The sequence below is a fragment of the Drosophila suzukii genome, chromosome 3, assembly GCF_043229965.1.
Source record: "Drosophila suzukii chromosome 3, CBGP_Dsuzu_IsoJpt1.0, whole genome shotgun sequence".
Lineage (NCBI taxonomy): Eukaryota > Metazoa > Arthropoda > Insecta > Diptera > Drosophilidae > Drosophila > Drosophila suzukii.
This window is the reverse complement of record NC_092082.1, coordinates 84,572,638-84,598,391: the sequence shown is the minus strand read 5'-3', so window position 1 is coordinate 84,598,391 and position 25,754 is coordinate 84,572,638. Positions and strand designations below refer to the sequence as shown.

At 42.7% G+C, this 25,754-nt stretch overlaps 8 protein-coding genes across 12 annotated transcripts; 5 read left to right on the top strand and 3 right to left on the bottom strand.

Annotated features, from left to right (window-relative positions):
- The first annotated feature begins 335 nt into the window (after positions 1–335).
- Positions 336–1,794, top strand: Fdh (alcohol dehydrogenase class-3 Fdh). Its single transcript, XM_017077364.4, has 3 exons — positions 336–416; positions 488–577; positions 663–1,794. Exons 1-3 carry the CDS (start codon positions 396–398, stop codon positions 1,689–1,691), a joined length of 1,140 nt encoding a protein of 379 aa, XP_016932853.3. The 5' UTR covers positions 336–395; the 3' UTR covers positions 1,692–1,794.
- Positions 1,795–2,108: 314 nt separating this feature from the next.
- Tsp86D (Tetraspanin 86D) lies at positions 2,109–4,042 on the bottom strand. The gene is made up of 2 exons (XM_017077362.4): positions 3,190–4,042; positions 2,109–3,016 (listed from the first exon to the last, which is right to left on the bottom strand). Exons 1-2 carry the CDS (start codon positions 3,740–3,742, stop codon positions 2,694–2,696), a joined length of 876 nt encoding a protein of 291 aa, XP_016932851.1. The 5' UTR covers positions 3,743–4,042; the 3' UTR covers positions 2,109–2,693.
- Positions 4,043–4,178: 136 nt separating this feature from the next.
- On the top strand, positions 4,179–10,066 carry SelR (methionine sulfoxide reductase SelR). Of its 5 annotated transcripts, none has more exons than XM_036818319.3 (4): positions 4,179–4,342; positions 6,082–6,246; positions 6,583–6,747; positions 9,497–10,066. In XM_036818319.3, the coding sequence occupies exons 2-4, from the start codon at positions 6,135–6,137 to the stop codon at positions 9,718–9,720; spliced, it is 501 nt and encodes a 166-aa protein (XP_036674214.3). In that variant the 5' UTR covers positions 4,179–4,342; positions 6,082–6,134; the 3' UTR covers positions 9,721–10,066. The 5 variants fall into 5 exon arrangements, with proteins under 5 accessions (XP_036674214.3, XP_016932901.4, XP_016932902.4 ...); XM_017077412.4 differs by lacking the exons at positions 4,179–4,342; positions 9,497–10,066 and adding exons at positions 4,498–4,823; positions 7,681–8,465; XM_017077413.4 differs by lacking the exons at positions 4,179–4,342; positions 9,497–10,066 and adding exons at positions 4,506–4,823; positions 7,702–8,465.
- A 277-nt stretch (positions 10,067–10,343) lies between these two features.
- On the top strand, positions 10,344–13,104 carry LOC108012121 (thiamine transporter 1). The gene is made up of 5 exons (XM_017077407.4): positions 10,344–11,038; positions 11,093–11,175; positions 11,601–11,902; positions 11,969–12,527; positions 12,586–13,104. Exons 1-5 carry the CDS (start codon positions 10,913–10,915, stop codon positions 12,845–12,847), a joined length of 1,332 nt encoding a protein of 443 aa, XP_016932896.4. The 5' UTR covers positions 10,344–10,912; the 3' UTR covers positions 12,848–13,104.
- A 184-nt stretch (positions 13,105–13,288) lies between these two features.
- LOC108012120 (thiamine transporter 2) lies at positions 13,289–15,929 on the top strand. The gene is made up of 5 exons (XM_036818879.3): positions 13,289–14,288; positions 14,347–14,648; positions 14,711–15,054; positions 15,194–15,435; positions 15,496–15,929. The coding sequence occupies exons 1-5, from the start codon at positions 14,080–14,082 to the stop codon at positions 15,755–15,757; spliced, it is 1,359 nt and encodes a 452-aa protein (XP_036674774.3). The 5' UTR covers positions 13,289–14,079; the 3' UTR covers positions 15,758–15,929.
- On the bottom strand, positions 15,920–17,206 carry LOC108012122 (uncharacterized). The gene has a single exon (XM_017077408.4). The coding sequence runs from the start codon at positions 16,959–16,961 to the stop codon at positions 16,140–16,142; it is 822 nt and encodes a 273-aa protein (XP_016932897.3). The 5' UTR covers positions 16,962–17,206; the 3' UTR covers positions 15,920–16,139.
- Positions 17,207–17,751: 545 nt separating this feature from the next.
- On the bottom strand, positions 17,752–19,887 carry LOC108020101 (thioredoxin domain-containing protein 9). Its single transcript, XM_017088201.4, has 3 exons — positions 19,731–19,887; positions 19,307–19,529; positions 17,752–18,888 (listed from the first exon to the last, which is right to left on the bottom strand). Exons 2-3 carry the CDS (start codon positions 19,481–19,483, stop codon positions 18,415–18,417), a joined length of 651 nt encoding a protein of 216 aa, XP_016943690.3. The 5' UTR covers positions 19,484–19,529; positions 19,731–19,887; the 3' UTR covers positions 17,752–18,414.
- A 558-nt stretch (positions 19,888–20,445) lies between these two features.
- LOC108020100 (nucleolar and coiled-body phosphoprotein 1) lies at positions 20,446–25,216 on the top strand. Its single transcript, XM_017088200.4, has 2 exons — positions 20,446–20,602; positions 23,264–25,216. The coding sequence occupies exon 2, from the start codon at positions 23,297–23,299 to the stop codon at positions 24,920–24,922; it is 1,626 nt and encodes a 541-aa protein (XP_016943689.4). The 5' UTR covers positions 20,446–20,602; positions 23,264–23,296; the 3' UTR covers positions 24,923–25,216.
- Positions 25,217–25,754: the final 538 nt, after the last annotated feature.

The following is a 25,754-nucleotide window of genomic DNA, read 5'->3' as shown; positions in this document are numbered from 1 at the left end:
GGAATAACAGTCTATTTTCGCTTAAACAGCTGACTTGTGCAAAGTGAAGTTGGCTGCGCTTGTGTGTCAAGTGTGACCAAAATTAAATTAAGATCCTTTGAAATAAGCCAGTTTCTATCAAAGGGCTTTATTTATTTATTTAATATTTTATTTACCCTTTCTTAATTCGTTTCGTTTAAATTATTTTTATCCGCCGTATAAACGCTAAAACGTATTCCTGTTCCGGGTGTGCTTTTTGGGGTATTTCATCGATCGATACCTGGTCACACTGCATCCACCCGGCTTTTCCCGCCTCCTCTTCGTTATCGCCATTCCATTCTCCATTCGCTCTCCAAAAGAAGGCTCTCCATTCGCTTATTGGATCTTGTCGCTAAACTTTCCACTACACTAGAAAAATGTCTGCTACCGAGGGCAAGGTGAGTGCAGCAGCAGCAGTAGGAATATTAATTAGCTGAAACACTCCCCGGATATCAAATCAAACCCCCAGGTTATCACATGCAAGGCCGCCGTGGCGTGGGAGGCCAAGAAGCCGCTGGTCATTGAGGACATCGAAGTGGCACCACCCAAAGCACATGAGGTACATATATAAATATATGGGTGGAAAAGTCCACTCCAGATAAAGACAGAGATGATAAGGTTCAATTACCCAATTTCCCCAAAAGGTTCGCATTAAGATCACCGCCACTGGAGTCTGCCACACGGATGCCTTCACCCTCAGCGGTGCCGATCCGGAGGGCCTGTTCCCCGTGGTCCTGGGCCACGAAGGCGCCGGCATCGTGGAAAGCGTCGGCGAGGGAGTGACCAACTTCAAGGCCGGCGACCATGTCATTGCCCTCTACATCCCGCAGTGCAACGAGTGCAAATTCTGTCAGAGTGGCAAGACGAATCTCTGCCAGAAGATCCGACTGACCCAGGGCGCTGGCGTCATGCCCGAGGGCACCTCCCGTCTCAGCTGCAAGGGCCAGCAGCTGTTCCACTTCATGGGCACATCCACGTTTGCCGAGTACACCGTGGTGGCCGACATTTCGCTGACCAAGATCAACGAGAAGGCGCCCCTGGAAAAGGTCTGCCTACTTGGCTGCGGCATCTCCACGGGCTATGGAGCCGCACTGAACACAGCCAAGGTGGAACCCGGCAGTAACTGCGCCGTTTGGGGCTTGGGAGCCGTTGGCTTGGCCGTCGGTCTGGGCTGCAAAAAGGCCGGCGCCGGCAAGATCTACGGCATTGACATCAATCCCGACAAGTTCGAGTTGGCCAAGAAGTTTGGCTTCACCGACTTTGTGAATCCCAAGGATGTGGCCGACAAGGGAGCCATCCAGAACTACCTGATCGACCTGACCGATGGTGGATTCGATTACACCTTCGAGTGCATTGGCAATGTAAACACTATGCGCTCGGCCTTGGAGGCCACCCACAAAGGCTGGGGCACCTCGGTGGTGATCGGAGTGGCCGGCGCCGGCCAGGAGATCTCCACCCGACCCTTCCAGCTGGTCGTGGGTCGCGTTTGGAAGGGCTCCGCCTTCGGAGGCTGGCGCTCCGTTTCGGATGTGCCCAAACTGGTGGAGGACTACCTGAATAAGGACCTGCTGGTGGACGAGTTCATCACCCACGAACTACCGCTTTCCAAGATCAACGAGGCATTCGATCTGATGCACAAGGGCGAGAGCATTCGCGCTATCATCAAGTACTGAAGATGAGAATGTAATCCGAGATGATTGTTTTATTTGCATTTTTTGTACTAGCTGGCAATTGCTTGCGATTGCGTAGAATAATAAACACCCAGTGTATACGTAACACTATCTCCATAGGGGGTCGGATTCGGACTCCTCTCTCTTGTGTGTTTAGCGCGCATAATTGCTTGGCTTTACTTATCTGCCCCACTAAGGCCATCGGGCTCAAAGTTCGACAACTTTGAATTTTTCCAGATTGCGGCTACCTAATACGTAGTATTTCGCAACTATGGTCAATATTGATAAAGCCAACTGATGACCCAAAGCCGGACATCATCCTAGTTAGAACAGCAAAAGTTTTGACTAACTAATTAGAGCGACAAGTTAGGCTTTTTGCCCCCCGACTTAGATAGGTAATAACCAAATAAAAAGTCATGGTTACACGTATAGAATGTCTGTATTTTGAATTCGCACTACAACAAGGTTTGCAGACAAACTCGCGCGCAGATACTTAAAAATGCTAATAAGTCTAGTATGTTGTTGTGGCTAACAAACGTGCATGCAGTTTTGGTTTCGTCGTTAAATATAAATTTCATTTTAAATGCATATTCTTACGGAACTCGCTAGCTTATATACAAGTGTCTTTTAATTAGTACGATATTGCATATATATACGAGTAAAAGTTTGGATTTGTTCGACTTTACTTTTGACTAAGAATTACGCTGCCGTTAAAAACATTCAGAGCTGCAATTTACGAATACATTCGAGTATAAATATGTTACCTATGTCTAGACGAGTATAATACGATTGTAAGACTGTTATTTGGGGACACTAGAAATTGAATCGATCAAAAACACAAGAGATGGTATACAGGGAGCTATGGGTTATTCTAGGAGTGGGGTTCGGTTTCAAACTATTTGAGCACGGACAGGACCAGAAAAGTCCGCCTCACATCCGCGAATTGTAGTACGGGTCGTCCTCGCAGGGCGGATATCCGTAAAGGTACGGATGGTGGCATTGCACTCACGACCAGCGCGACTTCTGCAGGTCGATCTGTCCCTCCAGGGTCTTGGCCAAGTAGATGACGAACAGCTGCAGCAGGGCTATGCCCAGTGCCACGCCGGCAATCACATACAAGTTGCGCTCCACCCAAACGCGCACGATCTCAATGCAGCCGCTGGTCCAGATGCGCTTGCTGGCGGCCGCCACCGAGTGCTCCTGCACGCCGTATCCGCACATGATGTTCACCAGGCCGGAACTGATGTCGGTGGCATTGATGCAGCAGCTGTAGGGCACTCCGCACTTCTCCACCGACGGCGAGGAGCAGTTGAAGTACTCGTTCTTGCCTAAGAAAGAGAGATTAGACAGAAGATTAGAAGGAAAACGTCTTATTGGTATCTTTTTATAACGAAATCTTATTGACCAAGTCAATGTTTTGGGAAACTTTTGAATTGACTACAACTTAATGACTCTGTTCCCATGATTGGAATCTTCTGAAACACTAGGTTCTACTACTCACTCCAATCCTGGTAGCCGGCGTTGCTCAGGCCGCAGCACTTGAACTCCTGCTGGGCAAAGTCGATGAAGTTCTGCAGGTCGGAGTCATCGCGATACGAGTGGATGATCTTGTCGGTGAACTGGTACTCGAGGAACGAGTTCATGTACTGCGGGAATACAAAGCAGATGATGGCCAGTGTCATCTCGAGGATGAAGAAGAGAAGCAGGCACATGGAGTACAGCTTCAGCAGCCAGGTGTTCTCGCGCAATGCGCCCAAGCAGCCGGCGAAGCTGACCGAGAAGACGATGACTCCGGCGATGATCATGACCAGCGAGATGTTAAAGATCACATCGTAGACGGTGTCCAGTCGCAGCCAGCCATTGCCATCCTTCAGTTTGTCCATGAAGGCATAGACGCCGATGGCCAGGAGCAGGCCGCCAAAGAGCCAGAATAGGAAGTTCAGCAGGAAGATCATGTACTTGACGCAGGAAGAAACGTAGCTAAAGTGGTGCGGGTAGGAGGAGATGCGGGGGTGCATGTAGTTGCCCCCCTGGTGGTATCTGTGGTTGCTCATGGCTTTGGCTCTTTGCAAATCGCCGTTTTCAGTGGAGTATTTGGCTGAGTAATACTTTTCCTGGCCTTTTTGTTCTGGTTTACTCCCCCACGAAGACTTTTTGTTGACGCCCTCTTTGCGTGTGGTCTTTTCCGCGGCCTGTCCGGGTGTCTAGCACATTTTACCAAAGGCTGGTCAACTTAGCTCTCCAAATCTGGTGCTTCCCCGCAGGTGCTTTCACTTTTTTCCACCCTTATCTTTATTTTCAATGCTGATAAGTAATTTTATGGAGCCACAAAAAATAACAAAGTGTCTAGCGTTGCCAGACTGACGTTAGAACTTTGCAATAGTTGGCAATGCGAATAGTCAGCTGGCCCCGAGTGTGACCATACTGTAGAGACCAGAAAATCCACAGTTTCCATTAGCGACTTAATTGGCAACGCGGGCAGCCAGGTGTTTGATTTTTCGCGTGCAGCTGTTTCTCAAGCAGCTTTTTTGTATTAGTTTTTAATTTTCCACCGCTGCGTAACATTGCGACGCACGCTTTGGCTTAGCGCATTCATAAACAAAAGGCCAAAAATAGAAGCGAAGCAGCGCACCATTTCAGGCGCTATTCACCAGGTGAGAAGTTTTCCAGGCGGCGGGTAAGCTATGTATGTATAAAAAAAAACCAAGGACGCACCATTTTAGTGTGGGAAAATGAGTGTTTTTCTTGCTTTTGCTTTTGCGTTGGTGACATTGAAGAAGATTTGCGAGCGAATTTTCCCTTAATTCGCAGTGACTTTCTCTCCAAGGCGCTTTCTCCCCGTACTGCAAATCACAAGCACAAAACAAACCCAACGAAAATAGAACGGAAAAATAGAAAAACTGAGAAATAAAAGACGGAAGTGGCAAGCGCGCATTGCATAAATATTAGTTCGCGTGGGCGCAGTAGACAAAACATTGACTTTCCACCGCTTTTCCTCGCATTTTCCTCTTGTTGATTAAATAACCAGCCAGTGCCAAGTGCAGTTGTCAACCGAAATTAGCCAAAAAATGTTTGCACTTTCTCGCCACGCACTGCGGCGCACTCGAATTTTCGCAATTAATCGCTTTTTTGCAGGTAAGACAATCGCTTCTAAAATACCTGTGGGTGTGTCGAACTATTCTAGAAAAATCAACAAACACACTCTGTGCTTTCATCGATTCGGCCATTTCCTAATTTTAGACACAATTTCTAGTTCGCATTTGCATTCTTTATGAACGCAATTTCCCCCACTATTTTCAGCCTCTGCTCGAAATTAATTCATTGTCTTCAATTGCCCGCGACACACTTGGCTGATTTTTCTATTGTTGCACTCGGAAAACCCCAAAATAAAAGGTGACTACCCCGCCTCTTTCTCCTGCCCCCTCCTACACCCCCTTTCGATATGGTTTTTCCTTCGTCTGTTTGCTTTGGGCGCCACTTCACTTAATTGCCGGCGGCCAGCATAAAATAAAAACTATTTTCGGCCCAATGCGTTTCTCCACTCCATTTGATGGCCGCACTTAACAAATCTGTTTACACCTCCGCTAATTAGCAACAATGTTTGTATACAAATTCGACGGCTGCACAACTCCGATTTTTGGTGCACTCTATAGAGGAGGTATTAAGAATCGTAGGGGGCCTGGTATTTAAAGCTCTCAAAAATTTTCGGGTAAACTAACATATTTTTCCTTTATTCCAAACTATTTACATATACTCACATATTTGCCAGTATTTTAAAATCTAAACATTCCAAGTTTTGGAATTCTAAACATCCCAAATTTAAGGCTATTTATGGAAATTTCTAGAAATATTCGAAAAACACTGCACTCTTTAAATACCATTTATTGAGGTATCTTGTGAAATTAACTTTGTACATTACAATTACTTCTTCAGTAATAAATATACAAGAACGGCTAGCTTTAGGGTTTTCTAGGTAAGATCATATAAATTTGTATTGCAAAAATCTGTTCCCTTACTTGTAAGGTATACAAAGTTAAAATGCAATCCAGTTTCTTCTGTTTATCAACTTGATAAAGCCAAGCTATTTTCATCACGTTTATGACTTAGTTAACAAAACAAGATGAGTTTGGCTTTTGAGAAAGTATTTCCCGCAACTCATTGCTGATAGTCCCATTCACCTGTTTCTTATCGGAGGTGTGCACCAACCAAGCAAGTTAAGATTACCCACGGTTTAGTTGATAAGTGAGAGATTAACGCGGGAAATCTTACAGAAGCTTGGCGACCAGAAATCTACCCCACAACAATTACTCAGTTTCCATTACCCAACTGGTGGTGAAACTGAAAAGCACACATAACTCGACCGCAAACTAAATACCGAAGTATTGAATTTCAGATTCACGTCAAGACAGCGACAATCCGGCAAAGAAGTATTCCGGGCTAACGACTATGGACAACAAGAGCGAGAAGGTTACGGTGAACAAGGAGGAGCTGCGCAAGCGCCTGACCCCGATGCAGTATCAGGTTACCCAGGAGGCGGGCACCGAGCGTCCCTTCACAGGTTATAAACCTTTTTTACTGATTTTGTTGCTCAATATTTGTCAATTTGCATTCTAATATTTAACTTGTCAGGGCGAAAACTGCTTTTAAATCTGCAAACATCTAATGTATCACCCAATTTACCAAAAGAATCAAGTTATCATAACAATATCTTCTTAAAAAATACAATGTTATGTTTCTCAAAGTTGAACTAGACCTTAAAAAAGATTTAATTATGCTTTGCTGAAAGTAAAACTCTGGAAACCCATTGTTTAGAGTTCTAATACTTAACAATTTAGTTTCATATAATCATACCTTAATTTATTACTTAATCTAATAACATTTGTAATCCTTGCAGGTTGCTACAACAAGCACTACGAAAAGGGCGTGTACCAGTGCATCGTGTGCCACCAGGATCTGTTTAGCTCGGACACCAAATACGACTCGGGATGCGGATGGCCGGCCTTCAACGACGTCCTCGACAAGGGCAAGGTCACCCTGCACCGCGACGCCAGCATACCAGGTGCGTACCGCCCGCGCGGCCCACTTCCCGGCCAGCTAGCCACTATATGGCCTAGACATTGTTCGGCACTCTTAGCTGTTTTTATTGCAAACCGTTTTGAGTTCTGTTTTTATTTGAGTTGCCGTTTCGTTGCCGCACCCAAAAGTTGAGAATGAATTTTGCGTTGAGCCTAGGAGACTATAAAACCTAGACATGAGGAAAACATGCATAGTTATCATGTGTAAATAAGACCGGTCAGAAAACTAAACAAGTAGTATTTAGTCATAAAAAATATTTACTACGTTTATATAAAAGCTTTATAATAGAGGAATGATGTAAATAAGTGCATTTAAAATGATTTTATACATCCAAAAACATCTAGAACTATACAAAAAAGTCATCCGATCTCAAAATTATTGGCTTTAAACTGAGTTCAATATAATTTTTTAAACCGAAGCTTCTTAAAGTATAAATTTTAAATCTTTAGCTTTATAAACGTAGTAATTTGTAAAAAAGAAAAGCAGAAGAAATTGTCAAAAAAAAATCCAGTCCTAATCTGTGCCGTTTGTGTTGCCTTGCTTTTATGTTATGTTTTGGCTTTTTTGTGTTGATCTTGAACTCGTCCATAAACTGTTCCATTGACCAGAGTTCACTGTAGTTGTGCCGTTGGCCTTGCCGTTGTTGTTTTACTGTCTAGTCTTGTGGCGGTGATTGTGACTTGTGAGTGTTCCTGCTGCCGTTGCAGCACCTGAATGTGCAACTGAGCGAGAAGAAGCGACTAAAATTAATTCCTAACCGAGTATTGTGTTCTCTTATCCCCCTCTTCTATCCCGCCTGACTTTCTCGAAATTTCTTTCTTTCTTAAAAAAAAACAATAACACAAAAAAACCACACATTCCGACTCTACCCAAATATCACCTCCGAGTATCACTGTTAAACCGATTAAACCAACAGTAGTCATTTCGAAAACGCTAGGCATGGTGCGCACCGAGGTGCGCTGCTCCCGGTGCTCCGCCCACATGGGCCACGTCTTCGATGATGGACCGCCGCCCAAGCACCGCCGCTTCTGCATCAACTCCGCGTCCATTGATTTTGTGAAGAGCGCGGCGCCATCGAAGGTCGACCCCCCGACGGCCTCGTCCAAGAAATAATGACCGATCTCTGTCTGCGAACCGCGAGGAATATAACATCCGGAGGAGTCCCCATACATATATAGACCTGGAAGATCTCTATAGTCCTCTAAAGAGCTTCATGCCTCACAAAAAGATATTTAGCTATTTTATATAGGAGTTTATTATGCAAAAATGTTTAACAAAACACAAAGCTTGTACACGAGAACGATGTTTGGATATGTATTACGGAACGAGGAGTGAGAGATTAGTGTTGTAGATCAGTCCAGGATCCTATTTTTCTAACTTTTGTTTCACCTTTTCATCTAAGTCTACTCTATTTCGGTTTCAAACTTTTATATTATACTGTTGGATGGTCAAAATATAGGAGATTTATACAATTTTATGCAAGTTTTGTAAACGGAACAGGGGAATCTATAATTCCTTGCTTTGGTTTCGCTTCTTTTTGGTTTAGTCTCATATTTCTCCAAAAAATCTCTTTCTTTTGCATTCCCATTGTAATGTAAGGAACTTATTGTACGTTAATAAAAAATTAACATATTTCGTAGCAGTTTACATGTTAACAAGAAATTATGTTTGCGCAAGGCTAGAAATAAAGTTTAAGGATCAGATAGGGTTCCTTCTTTATATGGTTTATCTATCTATTTTTCGGTTGTACCATGTTCACCTCTATTTTGGTTTAAAGTCCTCAACAAAAAATTGAAAACATATGAGCTTTTTCACATTTCCATTTCGATCATTATTCAAGGTCGGTTGGCATTATTTTGGCCCAGGGCCATTATGTGTATGTCTGTATGTGTGTAGTGCTTTATTTTTAAATATTTCCGCATATGTATTTTATTTGCTGGTGTAAATTGGTTATTTTTATGATTTTGTTTTTTACCTTTAAGTTTTTTGCTTCTTACTCATGCCCAATGATTTTTTGAATAACATAACTCGAATACTGTAACACTAACATTATATCCATAAACTTTTTAGAGTGTCTCAAGCAAACCGAATAATGTGAATTTCCGTATATTTTCTATTTCTCTTTTTTTAACTCGCTTCCAAAACAAAAAAAAACTAAATGTACAACGCCTGTAAACGTTATTTGGGGGTTTGTTTTGCTAACAACAAAAACACAACACTTACCAACTCATTGCTGAAATTGTAACACTCAAAAACACCAAACATCGAATGCTTAATTAACCAAAAACAATATGTACGCCAAATCACTCGGAAATCCATATATATTACTGATTTGTCATTCATTCTCACCCATTTTATGTGATTTCCTTTCTTGCATATTTATCAACTGCCGCCGTCCATTGTTATTTATCGCTCTCTCTGCTGTACCTCCTCCTTCGCCCTGTTCTTCGCCTCTCTGATTTGCACTTCCATTTATTTGCCGTTTTTCTTCGATCTGTCTCTGTTTTTCTCTCTCTGCTTTTCATTTATCATACATTTTGCAATCAATTTTCTATTTCTGTTGATTTGTTTACAACGAAAACTTTGAATTAACCTTGCAAAACGATCCGAAAAAAATTGAAAATATTGTAAAAAAAAAAAAAAAATTGTGAAACAAATGCGCTACAAAAAAAAAACAACAACCAAAACGTATCCAATTAATCCCACAAAATGGCAAAATACAAACTAAATAGGGGGCAATATTTTACTACTAATCGCACATCCAGAACGCATACGCACCGAGGTCCGCTGCGCCCGCTGCAACGCCCACATGGGTCACGTCTTCGAGGATGGTCCGAAACCGACCCGCAAGCGCTACTGCATCAACTCCGCCTCCATTGAGTTTGTGAACGCGGATCCCGCCACCTCCAGCCCGCCCAAGGCCACGCCCACCGCGGCACCCATTGCCCAGCAGTGAGGAGAGTGTGGGTAAAACCCAGACCCCTCCGTTCCCAAGGTCAATCATCAACCATCCATCGGAAAAGCGGTATAGCCCAGCCTCAATGTCTCGTTGCTGTTAAGAATTTTTCTACGTGTACTTTCTAACTTTCCGCAAGTGTGGCCAATTTTAGCTCGTAGTCAGTCAATCGCCCCTCCCCCGAAATTCTACGTGTGCCCCTATGTTTGTGTAAATAGCTAATGTTTGCCTCTAAATTTGTTTGTTAATTCATACAAAACCGAAATCCGAATACTCTGTAACACATTCAACACATTACTAATTTTAAACTGAGCGCGCTAAATAAACGTGTGTTTTTTACAATAAAGTGTTATTTCTTCTGATAAGGGGGTTACAGTATTCAAGCAAAACTGAATATGGGATGATATATTGTATAAAAGTAGTTAAAAAGTTTTTTATTTATTAAATTAAATATTTAAAGTTATTTTAAGTTTTTTTTCAAGATAACTTTCTGCTTTTGCCACTAATATTTTGCACATGGCTGTAAGTGATAAGCAAACAGCTGACCCGCGTTGCCAACCATTTGCATTGTTTTTCGCGAACAGATGCTGGCTGCATCGTAGTTGTTTTTGTCGTGACGTAACGGCCGGCAACGCAACAAAATGAAATCGAATTTATTTATGGCTCGCGAGTCAATTGATTTTGATTGCCGCCGCAGTATAAGGTAAAAATAAGTGTTTATTAAGCCCAAAGTGCTGTGTTGGCGACAAATCGATAACTGCGCGGTTACTGGAAATGCTGATCATTCGGTCTTGAGCGTTCAACACGTGTGTAGGGTGTCTGGAGAACCATTAAACCGACCCACCTTGAATTGTTTGTATATGACTTTCAAACAAAAAGCTAGTGTCATAGACCGCATAATAAATTCGCAATTATCTAAGAGCGATTTCTGTGTAAATACAAGGCGGGCACTTCGAAGTGATAACTCTGGATCCGCGTAGTCTACAGATTAGATTGAGCACACGGTGACGACCATGGCCTGATACACCAGATTGACCGAGAATCAGGGCAATGTATTGAGCTTCACCTGTCCACCTGTCCAGATGCAGAAAACCAGCTAACGGCATCCCATTGAGAGCTCTACGTAAGATCTCGTGGCGTTACATCACGCTACGTTGCACATTACGTCAGTGGCCGTTACACAAGTTCAAAGATGAAGGAGTGGTTAAAGATATCCTGCCTGCTTTGCGTCTTTGGCTTCATCCGCGAGATCCGTCCATCAGAGCCCTACGTCACGGAGTACCTGCTGGGTCCCTGGCGGAATATCTCGGAGACGCAGGTGAGCACACTATTTCATATTATCCATTCTTTATAATATTCATTTTTATTCCAGCTAACGCACGATGTCTATCCAGTGGGCACCTATTCCTACCTGGTGCAGTTGGTCTTTGTTTTTCTGATAACAGACTTCCTGAGGTAACTATATATCATGATCATGCAAATGTCTGTTCCACTGGTTTCCATTTCAAACTATAAAGTAGAGGGTTTTCTTGAATATATACATTAAATTGTATTAAAATTTATATAATAAATTCTAAATTCTAAAGCCTAAATAGAATTTCCTAATCTAAAGAGTAATTCAAAAGTATAATTTTTAAAATTCTTTTCCTCAAGCAACAATCTAATCCAAATTTAAAGTGATTATAACTGTAGCCAGTAATTTGACCTATTACAAAGTCAAAGTTCGGACTTTGCTCGCCCGAAATTCAGTCATTTTAGTCAGCAAAATGTTTTTGATATGTGAAACCAATTCCAGTGATTTGCAAAAAAAAATAACCTATGAGAAAGCTAAAACAGCTAAAATGTTGACTATGTAAATTATAAAATATCTTACTTAATAGGTACAAGCCACTGATCATCACTGTTGGAGCCACTGGTGTGATAATATGGAGTATGCTCATCTGGACGACCAGTCTGCTGTCTCTGCAGATCCTAGAGTTCTTCTACGGCACCTATATGGCAGCCGAGGTGGCCTACTATACGTACATCTACGCAAAAGTGGACAAGAAGTACTATCCTAGAGTTACCTCCCACACCCGAGCGGCCATGTTTGCTGGCAAACTGGTTTCCGGGATCACTTCGCAACTGATGATCAACCTGGAGCTGATGAATTACAAGGAGCTCAACTATATAACTCTGGCCAGTAAGTATTTAAATGAAATATTAAAGAAATTGTTAATGATTTACATTTGATTTATTTCATTTACAGCTCAAATAATTGCCATGATTTGGGCTTTTGGTCTGCCCGGCGTAGACAAGAGTCTTTATTTCCATCGGGAGCCGTTGCCCAGTCAAGATCCACAGACTCAGTTGCCCGGAGGAGGCAACCTGGAGGTGGAGGCATATCAGGAGAGTACTCCAAAACAGCCCCATGCACTGGGTCTTCTGTGGCTTCACTTCCGCAATGCCTACACCAATCCGCGTGTCATTCAATGGAGTCTGTGGTACGCCATCGGATTGGCTGGTTACCTGCAGGTCACCTACTACGTGCAAGTTCTGTGGAAGGTGATAGAACCGGAGCCGCTGATTGCCTGGAACGGAGCAGTGGATGCTGTGCTGACGGCACTGGCGGCTTTGTGTGCCCTGGCTGCCGGCTATCTGCACACTGACCGCCTTAGGCCAAGAACGTCTCTGCTAACCCTGGCCCTTTTGTCTGCCGTGGAAGGCGGCTGTGTGTTGATCTGTTGCTGGACGGAGGACATATACTGGTCCTATGCAGGATTCGTGCTCTTTGGCGCCCTATACGGCTTTACCATAACGGTGGCCAGGTGAAGAGCTTGATTTCCAATATTCCACCATGTTTTTAACTATCTTTATATTTTGCAGTGCTGAGGTGGCCAGGAATCTGCAGGAGGAAAGCTACGGCTTGGTCTTTGGGGTCAATACGTTTGTGGCCCTTGTCTTCCAATCGCTCTTAACCATGATCGTTGTCACGGATACGGGCTTTGAGCTCGACGCTGTGGGTCAGTACACGGTCTATGCGTTTTATTTTATTGCCGTCGCCGTTCTGTATCTGATATCCGTGCTGGTTGAGTGCCTCATCTTCCGCGACACCGAAAGCGAGAAGTTGGAGAATTCTCTGGATTGATTCCCGATGCATTTGGAAAGTACTTAAATTCGCCTGCTGGCAAGCTCAACAACGTTACTTAAGAAAGACAAGTTCCTATGGATGAAATATGATCATATGGTATTACCACGATGGCTGTTTATATTCCCAGAATACATAAGCCATCTATTTATCTGCAGCCTGTGGCCGATTTCTTAGTGTTTAGTGCATATTTCCATTTATAGAGCACACAATCAGTCTCAAGTGGGGAGGAATAAAGTTACCGAGCTTTTTTAAAATCCCTCTGCTTTTCACTAATAGACCTTGTCGATTATCGCACTTAATTACGGGTAATTTATATAGGAAAGATGGATGGGAACGCTGATAACTAATAGCAATTTAATCAATTACACCATAGAAAAATTTGCCATAGAAAAGCAAATAATGTTACATTACGCATAGACCAGTCCACTGAGTATCGATTTTGCGTTGATAAGATAAGTACTTAATAAATTCTTCCCAAAGCATTTAATTGAAATTAATTGGTTTAAAAATAACACCGCAATCCTAATTATAGACTCTTTAATATAAAACGAAAATGTAAAGTATAGACTGGTATGCTTTAGATACAACCGGTATTAAATTTTAACAGATTTTTTTTTGGGCGTAGTTGTTTTATTAGTAAACCGGCTCTTGCTCAAACATTTTAATGAACGAATTAATAATACACCCGAAACGGTTTCTTTTCCATTTATAACCAGGCTATCGCTGATTATTAACTCATTAGTGTTCATATCTTGCATTAATAGATTACACACACAAGCATTAATAAACAAAACGAGTCTTAAAGACTCTATGAGAATTTCACTGCAGATACATTTAAGTGCCACGTTAATGGGCTAATTAGCTGATAATTTGTATGGCCAACTTGGGGTGGGAACTGCATGGGTAGAGAGCAAGTCAATCAAGATCGTGACCATGCTCTATGTAAGCGGAAACTTCCCGGACTTCCCAGCACATCTGCCCCCCCGATCCGCTGCCTGCACTAAATCGGAGAACACTTGGATCGTAAATCGCGAATGGCCCAGCACTGATTACAAGCGTCGAAGGGTAAATCTCTATACTCGGGCCTAGCCTGCGCTAACCCCTCGGAAGAATGTGCTATTATTATAATAGCTGTTCGAAGCTCCACGGTGCCAGACACACATATAGCCAGTGCGATCGCTGGTTGGCGTAAATATCGCGATTAGATTTAAGCCGACAGCCGTAACGGGATGGAGTCTTGGCTAAAGATATCGTGTTTGCTCTGCATTTTCGGCTTCCTCAGGGAGTTGAGGCCCTCGGAGCCTTACCACGCGGAGATCCTGATGGGAGAGTGGTATCATGTCACCCAGGACGAGGTCAATCGTTCGGTATACCCCGTGGGAACATACTCCTACCTGGCGCTTCTAATCTTTGTCTTCCTTATAACGGATTTGCTCAGGTATAGTACCCTTAATATAATCTTTATTGACTACCATAACTGTCTAATTGTTCTGTAGATACAAACCCGTGATCATCGCCAATGCAATTACTGGAATATCCATATGGGGAACTCTGATATGGACAAGCACTTTGAGCGGCCTTCAGGCGGTGGAGGTGTTCTATGGCTTTTACCAGGCTGCCGAGGTGGCATACTACTCGTACATCTATGCCAAGGTGGACAAACAGTACTATCCCCGGGTGACCTCGCATACTCGGGCAGCAATGTTTGTGGGCAAACTGGTGGCCGGTCTTCTGGCGCAACTGGTGATCGGCATGCAGTGGATGAACTACAAGCAGCTGTTCTACATTTCCGTGAGCTGTGGGTTCTCATTAATCTAAAAGATTGTATAGTCAATCAATTAAGAACCCGCTTTCCCACAGCTCAAGTTGCAGCGCTTCTATGGGCCTTCGGCTTGCCAAAGGTGGAAAAAAGTGTCTACTTTCATAATAAAACCGAAGCTATACAAGTTGCTGGCAAATCGGATGGAGGAGGTCTGGAGAAGGGATCAGAGGATACCGATGGTAAAGAAACGGAACCGAAGACTGTCACGAGTCCTAGTAAGAAGGTTCCAGCTTGGCATCTGCTCTGGTCCCATTTTCGTAGTGCCTATACCAATTCTTTGGTGGTGCAATGGAGCTTATGGTATGCTATAAGTCTGTCGGGATTTCTGCAAATCACCACCTATATGCAGGTGGTTTGGAAGTCCTTCGCAAATGAACCAACAGTGAGTCAATTGTCAGGACAATGAAAAGAGTTTCGGATTTTAAGATTTTTGTTAATTTGAGCAAAATATGATCTGAAAAACTTTTTTTTGATATCTAAAGTAAGGAAACAAAATATAATCCTTAAACTTTCCTCTACAGATAGCTTGGAACGGAGCTGTGGACGTTGCTCTGACACTTCTAAGTGCTGTCTTTGCCCTCCTCGCAGGATACTTCCATGCTGGACGTTTGAGCACCAGGAGCAGCCTGCTCTCAATGGCTCTACTCTCCATCCTTGAGGGTGGTTGTGTGCTTCTTTCCTGCTGGACCGCTAATATATACCTATCCTACCTCGGCTATGTGCTTTACGGAGGATTATTTGCCTTTACCATAACAGTGGCTAGGTAAGGAATCCTAATTAATCTTCTTTAGATACAATATTGAAAGTGCCAATTATATTTCAGTTCTGAGTTGGCCAGCAGCTTGATGGAGGATAGTTTCGCCTTGGTTTTTGGATTCAATACATTTGTGGGTCTCATCATTCAATGCATCTTGACATTTGTGGTTGTTTCGGAGAAGGTCAACTTAAATCTGGATGTTTTCCAGCAGTTTACAGTCTACGCCATGTACTTTATAGTAATTGGAGTAGTCTATTCAATGGGTGTTCTACTTCACTACACATGGTCATGCTCGAAGAGATCAAAATTCATTCAAGTTTCTAACTAAGGAACTATATACTACTCATATGTTTAAATATTTGGTTAATGTGAAAGTGTTCAATTTCGGCTAGAGCATAAATAATTATAATAAATTTCTGTGAACTTTTAGTTCTGAAATATGTTTTTAAATGTCCCTTTATAAGCAACGTTTCCAAATTAAAACAGATCGTTGTCGTGAACATTGCGTTGTACACTTTATTTATAAATATCAAACGATTTTACAATTGTTCGAAAGGGAAATGAAATTAATTTCTATCAGAGTGTACCATGTACATACTTTATATGGCCACTAAAAACTTAATAAACTAATCAAACATAATTGATAGTGAATGATGCCATTCTTAATTCAACATTCAAAAATCAGAGCACGATTTAAATCTATAGCTTGGCTAGCAAAACTCGGTCTGATCCCCGCCATTGCGGAGGACTGCCGAAACGCGCCACGTCATCGACTCATAGAGCATTTCGATCTTGTCTACCATGTCCTGGTCGCTGTGCCAAACGTCATACAAGACAGCCCGGAACTCGTTGACATTCTTGGGAGCCTGGTTCTGGATCCTCGGCTGGATAATGGCCATCAGCTGCTCCAGAAGATTGAGGTCACTGCACACCGAACCCTCGGGACCCATCAGAGTGTCCAGGAAGATCTCCTTTGGCGGTGAGGATTCGTCGTCAAACTTAAGATCGTCCATGTTGAAAATGTTGCGCCAGTCGCGCACTGTCCAATCCTGGTGGGCGGTGGCCCAGGCCAACCTCTTACGTTTGGCTTCATCGCTGAGGCCGTTCGCTTCCTTTGCTGGGGATCCACTCGTTTGCTGGCCGTTCTTGGAGCGGATCTCGCTAATCCTGCGCTGCAAGGTCCTGCGGCTGACCTCTATGCCCTGCAGGGCCAGTTCCCGCTGCACATCGATGGAGGTGTAGTGCGGATTATTAGCCAGCAACTGCTCGACAAGCTGACGGTTCTCCAGGATCTTGGGTCGGCCCACCTCACGCTTCTTCTCCTCCTCCTGTGCAACCACAGGCTCTGCTTTAGTTGACTTCGGTCTCTGCGGCAATCGCAGCGTGGCCGTCTTCCCCTCGAGCAGCTCACACTCCCGGATGCAGCTCACCACGCTCTCCACGTCGCATTCCAGGATCTGGGCTATCTCCTCGCAGCTATTCGAGCCCCTCAGGGCCTTCACAATACTTTTAACTTCGGGAGCCAGTACCATTTCGATAGATGCTTCTTTGTCATACGAGTTTCACAATGCAAATGCTGGAGTTTGGAATCCCTATCAAGGGTTTTATGCACCGGACAGGTAAAAGTTTCTGTCCCGATTTTGGCGATAGTCTGGTCCTCAGTTTTATGTCGAGTAAGCTATAATTACCGGGATTACGGCGTCATTCCAGGTAAATTACTTCAGACGGCGTCCCTTTTCAACGTTGGCGGCCATTCCGTTATTCGCATTGGCAGGGATGCCAACCCTTACGATAGCTATTTTAAGGGAGGTATTTTCAAATCTTCCGATCAGCTGTTAGGGAAATGCCAACACTAGAATATAACCTCTGAACCTATTCATACAATCCTGTGCAGTGGTGTTAACAAAAAGAATTTATACATCTCTTAACTGATATTTTCAGTTAAGTTTAGTATTTATAAATAACCTTTTATAACATCTTTCGGACTAAAAACCTTTAACACAATGTTTAACAACACAGTTTTGAGTCAAAAACGGTTAAAATTTAAAAAACTCAAAGAAAAACCATTTGTACTCGAAAGGATTATAGAATCGAGCAATATCTAGTTTTGTGAAAATTATAATGATAAAAAAAATATCGTAATTCCCAAAACTAGTTAAATGCTAGTTTCAATTCAAAGTGACATTTAAAATAAACTGGTAATAAAATTATCTGTGATTTCGTTGAACCTATATTCCCCTACAAATACAGGCATTTCCATCTAAAATAGAAATCTGTGTGAAACCCATTTATCTTCTTAACCAATTACCAAGACAGTCGTAATTAAGTACGTTTGCTTTGTTTTAAACATGCAATTTAATAGTTGATTTCCTTTGATGCTTTGTAGAATTACAAAAATAAATATAAAAACTTGTACATATGAAAGTGTTAGTTACCTCTACAGTAGGAAATGTAGTACACCTTTTCTCAAACTGTTAGAAATATATATGCCAGATGTTTAGTTGCTTGTCTTTTATGCTGTTTTTTTTTTTGTTTCTTGTTTTACATCTCCGCTTTCGGGAGGGAAAGCGATTTGTGAAACTATGTTCAACTAAACATATATACTGGAGAGGTGCACAGTGACTTGGAATTACAAATACCATAAAGATCAAATTTTGAGTACGCTTAAGCTCGCTAGAGTGGCTCAGCCTTCGAGGCGGCTGATTGAACTGATAGATATTAAAGCACATAATCGGGGGAAAGGCAACCGAATAAGCCACTAATCCTATGTGGCGATGGGGACCGTAGCAGAGTGATCGGAATCGTATAATTAAATAAATATCGCTAAAGTACGCCTAATTGGTTTAGATCCATGTGCTAGGTTTTGATTTGTGTGTGTCTGTTTTCGTTTCTCCATCGCTTTTGAGTGTTTTTTGTGTGGGAGTGTGGGATTGGAGCTGGAACTGGAGCTGGGGGAATCGACAGCGTGGGACGGGCTGCCCGTAGTTAGTCATCCAGGTCGATGTCGGAGTCATCCGAGTCGTAGCCGCCGCGTATTGTCTTCTGTGGGCGGTTGATGAATGTCTTGCGCTTCACATCTGGGGGCTGCATCAGATCGCCCTTGTATTCAATGGCTCCTGAGTGGGCGATACGCCACTCCAGCATCTCAGTGGCGAAGTCGTCGCAGTTGCCAAGATCGGAGAAGCCGACAATGAAGTCCTTGGTCTTGCTGTCCTTCACCAGGGCAATGGTGGGTATCACCTTGATGCGCAGCCGCTGGGTGAGGAAGGGTGATTTCTCAGCGTTCACCTTGCAGAACTTGGCCTCCACGTGCTTGGCGGCCAGGATTTTCAGATGCATATCCACGATCTTGCAGCGCTCGGTGCTGTCGCGGTAAAAGTGGCACACAATGTTGGGCGACTTTTTCGACATCTCAAAGAACTCCTTTTCGTCGGCCAGCTCGGTGTAGGTGCCGTGTCCCTAGAATAGAGGGAGATTGAAATTTATAGTTACAGCAAGTCTTAAAAAAAAAGTATGTTCTCGTATTCCTGATATTACTTTTTATCTTTTTCAACCTTAGGCCGAGTTAAGTGGGTTAAAAGTAAATATTTTGTTAACTTTTATGTTAAACCCATCTAATTTCATTATAAAAAAGTCTTATTGGACTTTACACAATATTAATATTGGTACTTTATAAGTTTAAGTTTAGTAGTATCTTACTTTATAAAACTAAGTGCATTATTGTAAAGAAAGCAGCGAATAAACATTCACATCTAACGTAAAATTCTTATCTCAAGAACCATTTGGCTCCGACTTTTAAAGAAAAATCTCGAAGGTGATCGATTAGTCTAGACTTTAGTGACCTTCTGATAGGTCTTTCCTAGAAAGCACCACGTACGTTTCTGAGCCACTCCTGCTTCTTGTTGTTCAGGTCCTTCATCTCGCGAAGGCGTTGCTCCCTCAGAGCCTTCAAATCGTCCGAGTCGAGGTTGTCCAGCCGGTCCAGCTGTTGGTCCAGCTGCTGCTCGATGGTCTTGGCCGCCGTGAACAGTTGGTTCTCCAGGAGATGTGCCATGTTGTGCTCCTCTGCGTTTCTCTCTGTTTCTCTGTTTATTCGCACTCTGCGTGTGGTGTGTTCGTGTTCGTGTTGGCGTCGATGCGAGTGTGTGTGTGTGGATCCGGCACAAATGGAAAGGCGTAGTCATGGAGCCGCAGATGCGTCATGTTTGGTGGAAAATGAAGTTAAGTAAGCATTGTTATTGGGAAATGGGGTCGCCCCTCGGTCCAAGTGGCCACAAATCGATTATTCGGAGGGTACTCACGTTGGTTTTTCACTTATTTCATTGATTTTACAGCTCAAAAGTTTATTTAGCAATTGGAGTCGGTGTGACCGTGGGCTCTACACTGGGAAATACAGAGCTACCTGAGAAAATACAGCTCTTAACTTTTTATGATTCCAAAAAATACCAAGGGAAGTGCCATTGTGGTTGTGGTCTAAGAAAAACTTAGTGATGGCAAAAAATATCGATTAATTGCCATTGCACTAACAGCCATGTTGTTGTATTTTAACAATGCTGTTAGAAAATCGCTGGAATCTAACATTTGGCACTATGTGGCTATTACGCATGCTGACACTTGCGTTTTACCGCAGTTACGTCACAGCGGCGCCAAAAATAGCGATAGATCACGTAAAAATTATATCATGGTATAAATAGTTTATTATTTAAATATTTTATTTTTATTCACATCCCTAACTTCAGGCAAATGGTATTTTTTCTCCCCCTTTTATTGACACTTACGTGGCTTTTAAGTTTCACTTACGTTTCTAGCACTTACATCACAGCGGCGCAAAAATAGCTATATATAGCGACAAAAAACATCACGATATAAATATTTCAAAAAATCCCTCCCGCTTTTTGTGATTCTTACGTGCCTCTACGTTTGCTGACTCTTACGTTTCTGGCACTAACGTCAACGTCGCAAAAATAGCGATATATCAAGGGAACAAATCACGATATAAATATTTATTTTTATTCAAAAAAGATCGATGTATTAATACTTTGATATACTCACATCCCTAGCGTTGGTTTTAATTTGTTTGTGTCGGCGGCGTCGGTTTAAAAATCAAAGTACTTTTTGTCGTGGAAAACTGCTGTTGACGTATTTCCTGTGCTGAAAAACTCGAACAAAAGAGGTGGGTGTGCCCGACGCTAATATTAAGTTACCAAAATGTGAAAACGTGCTTCGTTTGCGAGGGACAATCGCGCATCCTTTTTGTTGCGGTAGGATAGTGAAGCCTAGGTGTACACAATTTTTTGCGCCTACATAGGGCAATAATTTCTGAGTTGCGGAAAGTGTGCGAAATATTAAGAAGCAGGCAGAAGGAATGGCAGTTTAGGAAACCCGCAAAGGATATTTTATGGTCCAGAAAAACACGAGTTCAATACTTTTTCTTTCCCATCCCAAATGCATTATCGCCAATTGAGGCTGTCGCGCCGCCATTTTAAAAAACGAACTCGGTATCTGAGCCTCCGACAATTGCCTGGTACAGTGGTGGCAAAGAATAGTGAACAGCGTAGCTGATTTCCCTTTCAAGTAAAAAAAATGTGCTCTCATATTGTCTAAAATTGCCATGATTTTTTATTACCCAACATATATATGTTCAGTCATAATTTATATCATAAGAATCTTTTACAAAATTGTGGTATAAATGTCAAACAAATGTGAAAATATAGAAAACTAATCTTGTCCGTAAAATATTTACAAAACAAATTAAAAATCACTAATAATAGAGCCAGACTTGTAATACGATTTTTTAACGCAAAAATATCAATTGTTTTATTTTTAACGTCCCTTGACTTCTTTGTTTCTGAGCTCTGTTCAATATTTTGGCGCGCATTGTAAGCCGCCTTAAAACCCACACAGACATACCGACTGCGCACATGTGTGTGATTTTTCTTTTTTATATTCCTTCGTTTATGTTTATGTTTTTGCTGATCCGATCGCAACTCGTTAAAATTGATTAACTAGACTTGGAGCAGAACCTCCATTAACCATTCGACCATAATAACTGGCATTTATGCTCGTCTTTTTGCCGAGTTTAATCAACTCCGCGAATTGAGTATCAAAACAAACGGCGAAAAGGGCACTACCATTACAATAATGAATAACGATTCCCCCATCAAAGAGGGCTTGGCTAAAAATATATGCATGCATACACACATGCACACATGCCAACCCACACAAACACTCATTTTTGCAGTCTTTCGCTGCAATTGTGTTCATTATTTTTGATTTTTCGCAGCATCGTTCGTTGTCCGCGATTTTAAGCACTCGCATTTCCACTTTCTAAAAAGAAAACTGCAGTGCAATGCAATTTCTTTCTAAACGACGTCCCCTTACCTTTCCCATCGCGCCTACTGACTGAATGCACCTGGGGTGCAACTAGTTTTGATACCCTCACAAAGCGTATAGTCCAACTAGTATTTAACATTTCGAAAACATAATAATATAATTTAATAAAAACAGTTCAATTTAATATTAAAGTTCAAGGAACCACATGTAAATTACTCCATTTTGATAGATAGTAAAAATATATATAAGAAAAAGTACTGATTTTTAATCGCTAGAAAAAAAATGTTTTTAACATAATTATATTACCTTAAAAAAAAAATAAATAGTTGTGAATCCTGTTGTCCAAATCATCAGTTTCCAACATAACTATTATAACAAGGTATTTTCTTTTAGATAAGTAAGAGCTAGTGCCTGCACAAACCTCTAATATCCTTCTTTGACTAATTTTTTTTCCTATTCTACATTTTCAATGTAATGAATTCTAATGAACACAATTATAAATATTCAAAAATTTGTAATTTATCAAAAATAATTCCCTTCCTTGTTAGAGTCTTTCACAATTCGGTTCATCACCATTTCCGATTTCGCATTTATCTGGCATCGAGCTGTCTGTGCAGTATAGGTCGGCCTACGACAAGAAATTTTCCCTCTTGGTATTTTTCTACGACTTTGTTTTTGTACTATTTCTTTAGTTCTGCCATTCTTACCCTTTAGAATTATTTTACTTGCAAGGCAAGCTAAAAAAACGTACAAAAAACCTTGTTTGTTTGCTTTAGCTTTGCGTGTTGGTCAATATTTGTTAAGTTTGTGTCTCACTTTGTTTTGAATGCATTTAATAGAACGGAAGCCAGTTTAAAATATTGGGGGAGCGAAAACCACTCAGGCGGAAGAAAAAATATTGTCTGTGAAGAGGGGAAAACTAAAAATACCCACCCCGAAATGCAAATGAAAATGGAATACCTACAGAGTTATTTCCCGAATTTAGACATAAGTTAGCATATGTCCCCGTGTGATCGCTTTCTCCCGGTAATTAACGCATCCTAATCTCTGCACATATGTCCGTCATAAATGGCAGCTGCCTCAACAGGTAAATTGTTAATTTTTCTTCAGCTGATCAATATTCCGAGTACCTGCCCTGATCGTGAACCTTTAGCTCTTCCTATTTAAAACGGTGCAGGGTATAAATCCTCTCAAGTTAAGATTCAGACTCGAAACTGTCAAGACGTGCCAAGTAAATCCCAAATATATAACGCCAAGCGTTGCCTAACGTTAAGAAAAAAGTCGGGGACTTATTGTGATTAAAAAATTCTCAAGCTGAACAGCAAAACTGTGGTAAGTGGGGTGGGGTATTGATTACAGAGCCGGTTCTCGAGAGGAATGTGGTGTAAACAAACCGCAAATCATTCCGTGTTTAGTTTTCGTTTTCATTTTCACTGCACTTGAAGTGCAAGCAGTCTGAAATCAACGAATAAATCAATCCCCTTGTTTGTGTTCCTTGCAGAGATCGTGAAACACGTAGAAGGAAACCCAACCAATGTTAAGCAAGATGGCTAGCAACACAACTGGAGGAGGAGCTGGTTCCGGAGGAACTGGCTCGGGACGTCGTCTACCGCTCTCGCTAAGCGGCGGCACCAGTGTGTCCCGCCTGCAGCAGTCATCTGGCAGCAACGGGCGCTCAAATAGCCCCCAAAACGGCAACAGAAAAATCACAGAGTCATTTGTACCCGTGAAAAGGACAACCCAAATACGTACCTCGTCCACCAGCTCTTCATCGTCGGGCGGAGCCAGCCAGAATGGTGTCGGCAAGTCTTCCAACGGCAAGGAAAAACCTCAGAACGGAAACTCCTCGAGCAAGGACCAGAAATCTAAGGACAAGGTGCCAGAAAAGAGGGAAAAGGAGGTGGAGGTCGAGAAGAAGGATAAAGAGGTTGCAGCTGAAAATAAAGATCAGGATAAAGCTGAAAACAAGGAAGTCGTAGCTCAGATGGAGGTCTTAGAAGTTCCCTCTGAAAAGAAGGAACATCAAGAAGAAACCAAGAAAGAAGCTACCACCGCAGAAATTTCCACACCTGCAACTCAACCAGATGTTGTAGTCCTCGACGATGTCATTGACATTACTCCAGAACTAAGCACGCCCAGCAAGGATCGCAAATCCATTCGCAAGTCGGGAAGCCAACAAAAGTCTCCCATCAGCAAGTCGATCGCCGCTTCGCCATCCCAGAGTAAGGAAACCGAAGCAGTTCCATCTACATGTGCTGGATCGCTCACTCCACAGGAGGACGTGGACATGGAACCGCTCCAAGTGGATGCCTCCCCTATACGCAGCGTCCACGGTAATTTGAATGCCCTACCGGCGGCCACATCCACACCCGGACGCAGTCTCTTCAGCTTCCGCGGCAGCAGCAAGCAGTCCACCGAGGTAGATCTAGCTGCCCAGACTTCTGGCTCGCCGGCTGGAACTCCGGCCCGCACCTTTGCCCAGATCAGCGGCAGACGCAGCATACGGACCATCAACTCGCTGACTCCCTCCAAAGTGGGCACCTACAGGAGTGGCAACAGCGACCTGGACACCTCGAACTGCACAAATGCTAGCATGAACGCTACCGTGGGATCGGAGATCCCCAACAGCTCGTCCTTCTCGTTCTCGTTCTTTGGCCGTGGTCGTAAACGCGACCGCACTCCCCCACCACTTTCTGCATCTCAGTCGACTAACGATCTGGGACAAGACGTGGAAATGTCGCCGCCAAAGCGCGCCCGTTTCGATTTGTTTAGCCTGAACCTGGCCTCGCCCTTCAGTATGCTGCGCTCGAGGTTCTCCAAGACCACAATCAGTTCTCCTGCCCGTTTGCGTCTGGATCTGAACGGTTCCGGCGTGGAGGAGCAACAGGCACACACCTCTTCGAGCAGCGTGCCGGAAGAAGTTGAGGTAGAGGAGGAGCAGCCCACCGAGGATGTGACCGTGGGCCAGGAGGCCGGTCTGGAGACGCCCAAGAAGGGCGGCTCGCCCAATAAGGAAATCCCCGCCGAGAAGGATGTCGAGGGGAAGAACGCCGATGGCAAGGATGTCGATGAGACATCCGACGGGGAAAACATTCCTCCCGCCATTGAGGTCGGCGATGAGGCCGGAGCCGAGGCCAAATCCCGCTGCTCAATTATGTAATAGGACAAACAAACCCTTCCCTTAGCTGATAAGTTTATGTTTCCCTCGTAAAATATGTGTTAAGACGTAAAGTTACATGTTTAGAGAAACTGCCGTCACAAACTTTGATAGCCAGGCTTGGATTGGTATTTTTTCAACAAGAAAACCTTTACCAGGCCCCAGGACCTAACCAACAAGGCAGAGATTTCTTGCTGATTGGCTTCTCCATGCGAATTCGCGAGTCGCAGTCAACCACCGACGAATCAAATAATCGGTACCCAGTCAAAATGGGTACCCAAACCGAACATATTTGTAGCAATAAGTATAAGAAATTTTATATGCAACAACATATTTGTGAAAGTCTGTAATTTTCTTTTAGTTTCCTTGATTTTGTTTTAAATATCCAAAAAAAGAAACGCAAAAAGATTTTTGATTTGTAAAAATGTAACGCATGTTTCATTAATAAAGTACATTATAAAAAAAAGGGAATAATTTTACTTATTTTGTGGAGTCTTACAACTTTTAATCTTTGGTGACCTGCACTACCATCAAGCGCTAATTAAGCACTGAATTACTGCAAAAAGAGCGCTCAATTTGTATGAATTTTAACATAGGCATGTCCTACAACTCACCACTGCTCAAAAACTGGCACACATTGAGCATCTTTCAAGCGCTTTTTAAAGAACAAAAAGAGTTTAAAGTGTCGATTGCGTGATGATTGTGTGCCAGTACTGAATGGTGAAACTGCAGGTTAGTTATAAAACATTGGTAATCATTGAGTTGCACAAAGAGCACTCTGAAAAAAATTGTATCATGCTTTTAGAACATTTCCCTTAACAATAGGACAAATCTA

Excerpts from the sequence above, each read along its gene's own strand:
- Fdh (XM_017077364.4), top strand. The coding sequence starts at position 396 with ATGTCTGCTACCGAGGGCAAG. Across the intron at positions 417-487 it reads TGTCTGCTACCGAGGGCAAG|GTTATCACATGCAAGGCCGC; the intron begins GTGAGTGCAGCA and ends TCAAACCCCCAG. Across the intron at positions 578-662 it reads CACCACCCAAAGCACATGAG|GTTCGCATTAAGATCACCGC; the intron begins GTACATATATAA and ends TTTCCCCAAAAG.
- Tsp86D (XM_017077362.4), bottom strand. The coding sequence starts at position 3,742 with ATGAGCAACCACAGATACCACCAGGGGGGCAACTACATGCACCCCCGC. Across the intron at positions 3,017-3,189 it reads CGCCGGCTACCAGGATTGGA|GCAAGAACGAGTACTTCAAC; the intron begins GTGAGTAGTAGA and ends TCTCTTTCTTAG.
- SelR (XM_036818316.3), top strand. The coding sequence starts at position 4,757 with ATGTTTGCACTTTCTCGCCACGCACTGCGGCGCACTCGAATTTTCGCA. Across the intron at positions 4,824-6,081 it reads AATTAATCGCTTTTTTGCAG|ATTCACGTCAAGACAGCGAC; the intron begins GTAAGACAATCG and ends ATTGAATTTCAG. Across the intron at positions 6,247-6,582 it reads CACCGAGCGTCCCTTCACAG|GTTGCTACAACAAGCACTAC; the intron begins GTTATAAACCTT and ends TAATCCTTGCAG.
- LOC108012121 (XM_017077407.4), top strand. The coding sequence starts at position 10,913 with ATGAAGGAGTGGTTAAAGATATCCTGCCTGCTTTGCGTCTTTGGCTTC. Across the intron at positions 11,903-11,968 it reads CAACTATATAACTCTGGCCA|CTCAAATAATTGCCATGATT; the intron begins GTAAGTATTTAA and ends TTTCATTTACAG. Across the intron at positions 12,528-12,585 it reads TTTACCATAACGGTGGCCAG|TGCTGAGGTGGCCAGGAATC; the intron begins GTGAAGAGCTTG and ends TATATTTTGCAG.
- LOC108012120 (XM_036818879.3), top strand. The coding sequence starts at position 14,080 with ATGGAGTCTTGGCTAAAGATATCGTGTTTGCTCTGCATTTTCGGCTTC. Across the intron at positions 14,649-14,710 it reads GTTCTACATTTCCGTGAGCT|CTCAAGTTGCAGCGCTTCTA; the intron begins GTGGGTTCTCAT and ends GCTTTCCCACAG. Across the intron at positions 15,055-15,193 it reads CCTTCGCAAATGAACCAACA|ATAGCTTGGAACGGAGCTGT; the intron begins GTGAGTCAATTG and ends TTTCCTCTACAG.
- LOC108012122 (XM_017077408.4), bottom strand. The coding sequence starts at position 16,961 with ATGGTACTGGCTCCCGAAGTTAAAAGTATTGTGAAGGCCCTGAGGGGC.
- LOC108020101 (XM_017088201.4), bottom strand. The coding sequence starts at position 19,483 with ATGGCACATCTCCTGGAGAACCAACTGTTCACGGCGGCCAAGACCATC. Across the intron at positions 18,889-19,306 it reads AGCAGGAGTGGCTCAGAAAC|GGACACGGCACCTACACCGA; the intron begins GTACGTGGTGCT and ends CCTCTATTCTAG.
- LOC108020100 (XM_017088200.4), top strand. The coding sequence starts at position 23,297 with ATGTTAAGCAAGATGGCTAGCAACACAACTGGAGGAGGAGCTGGTTCC.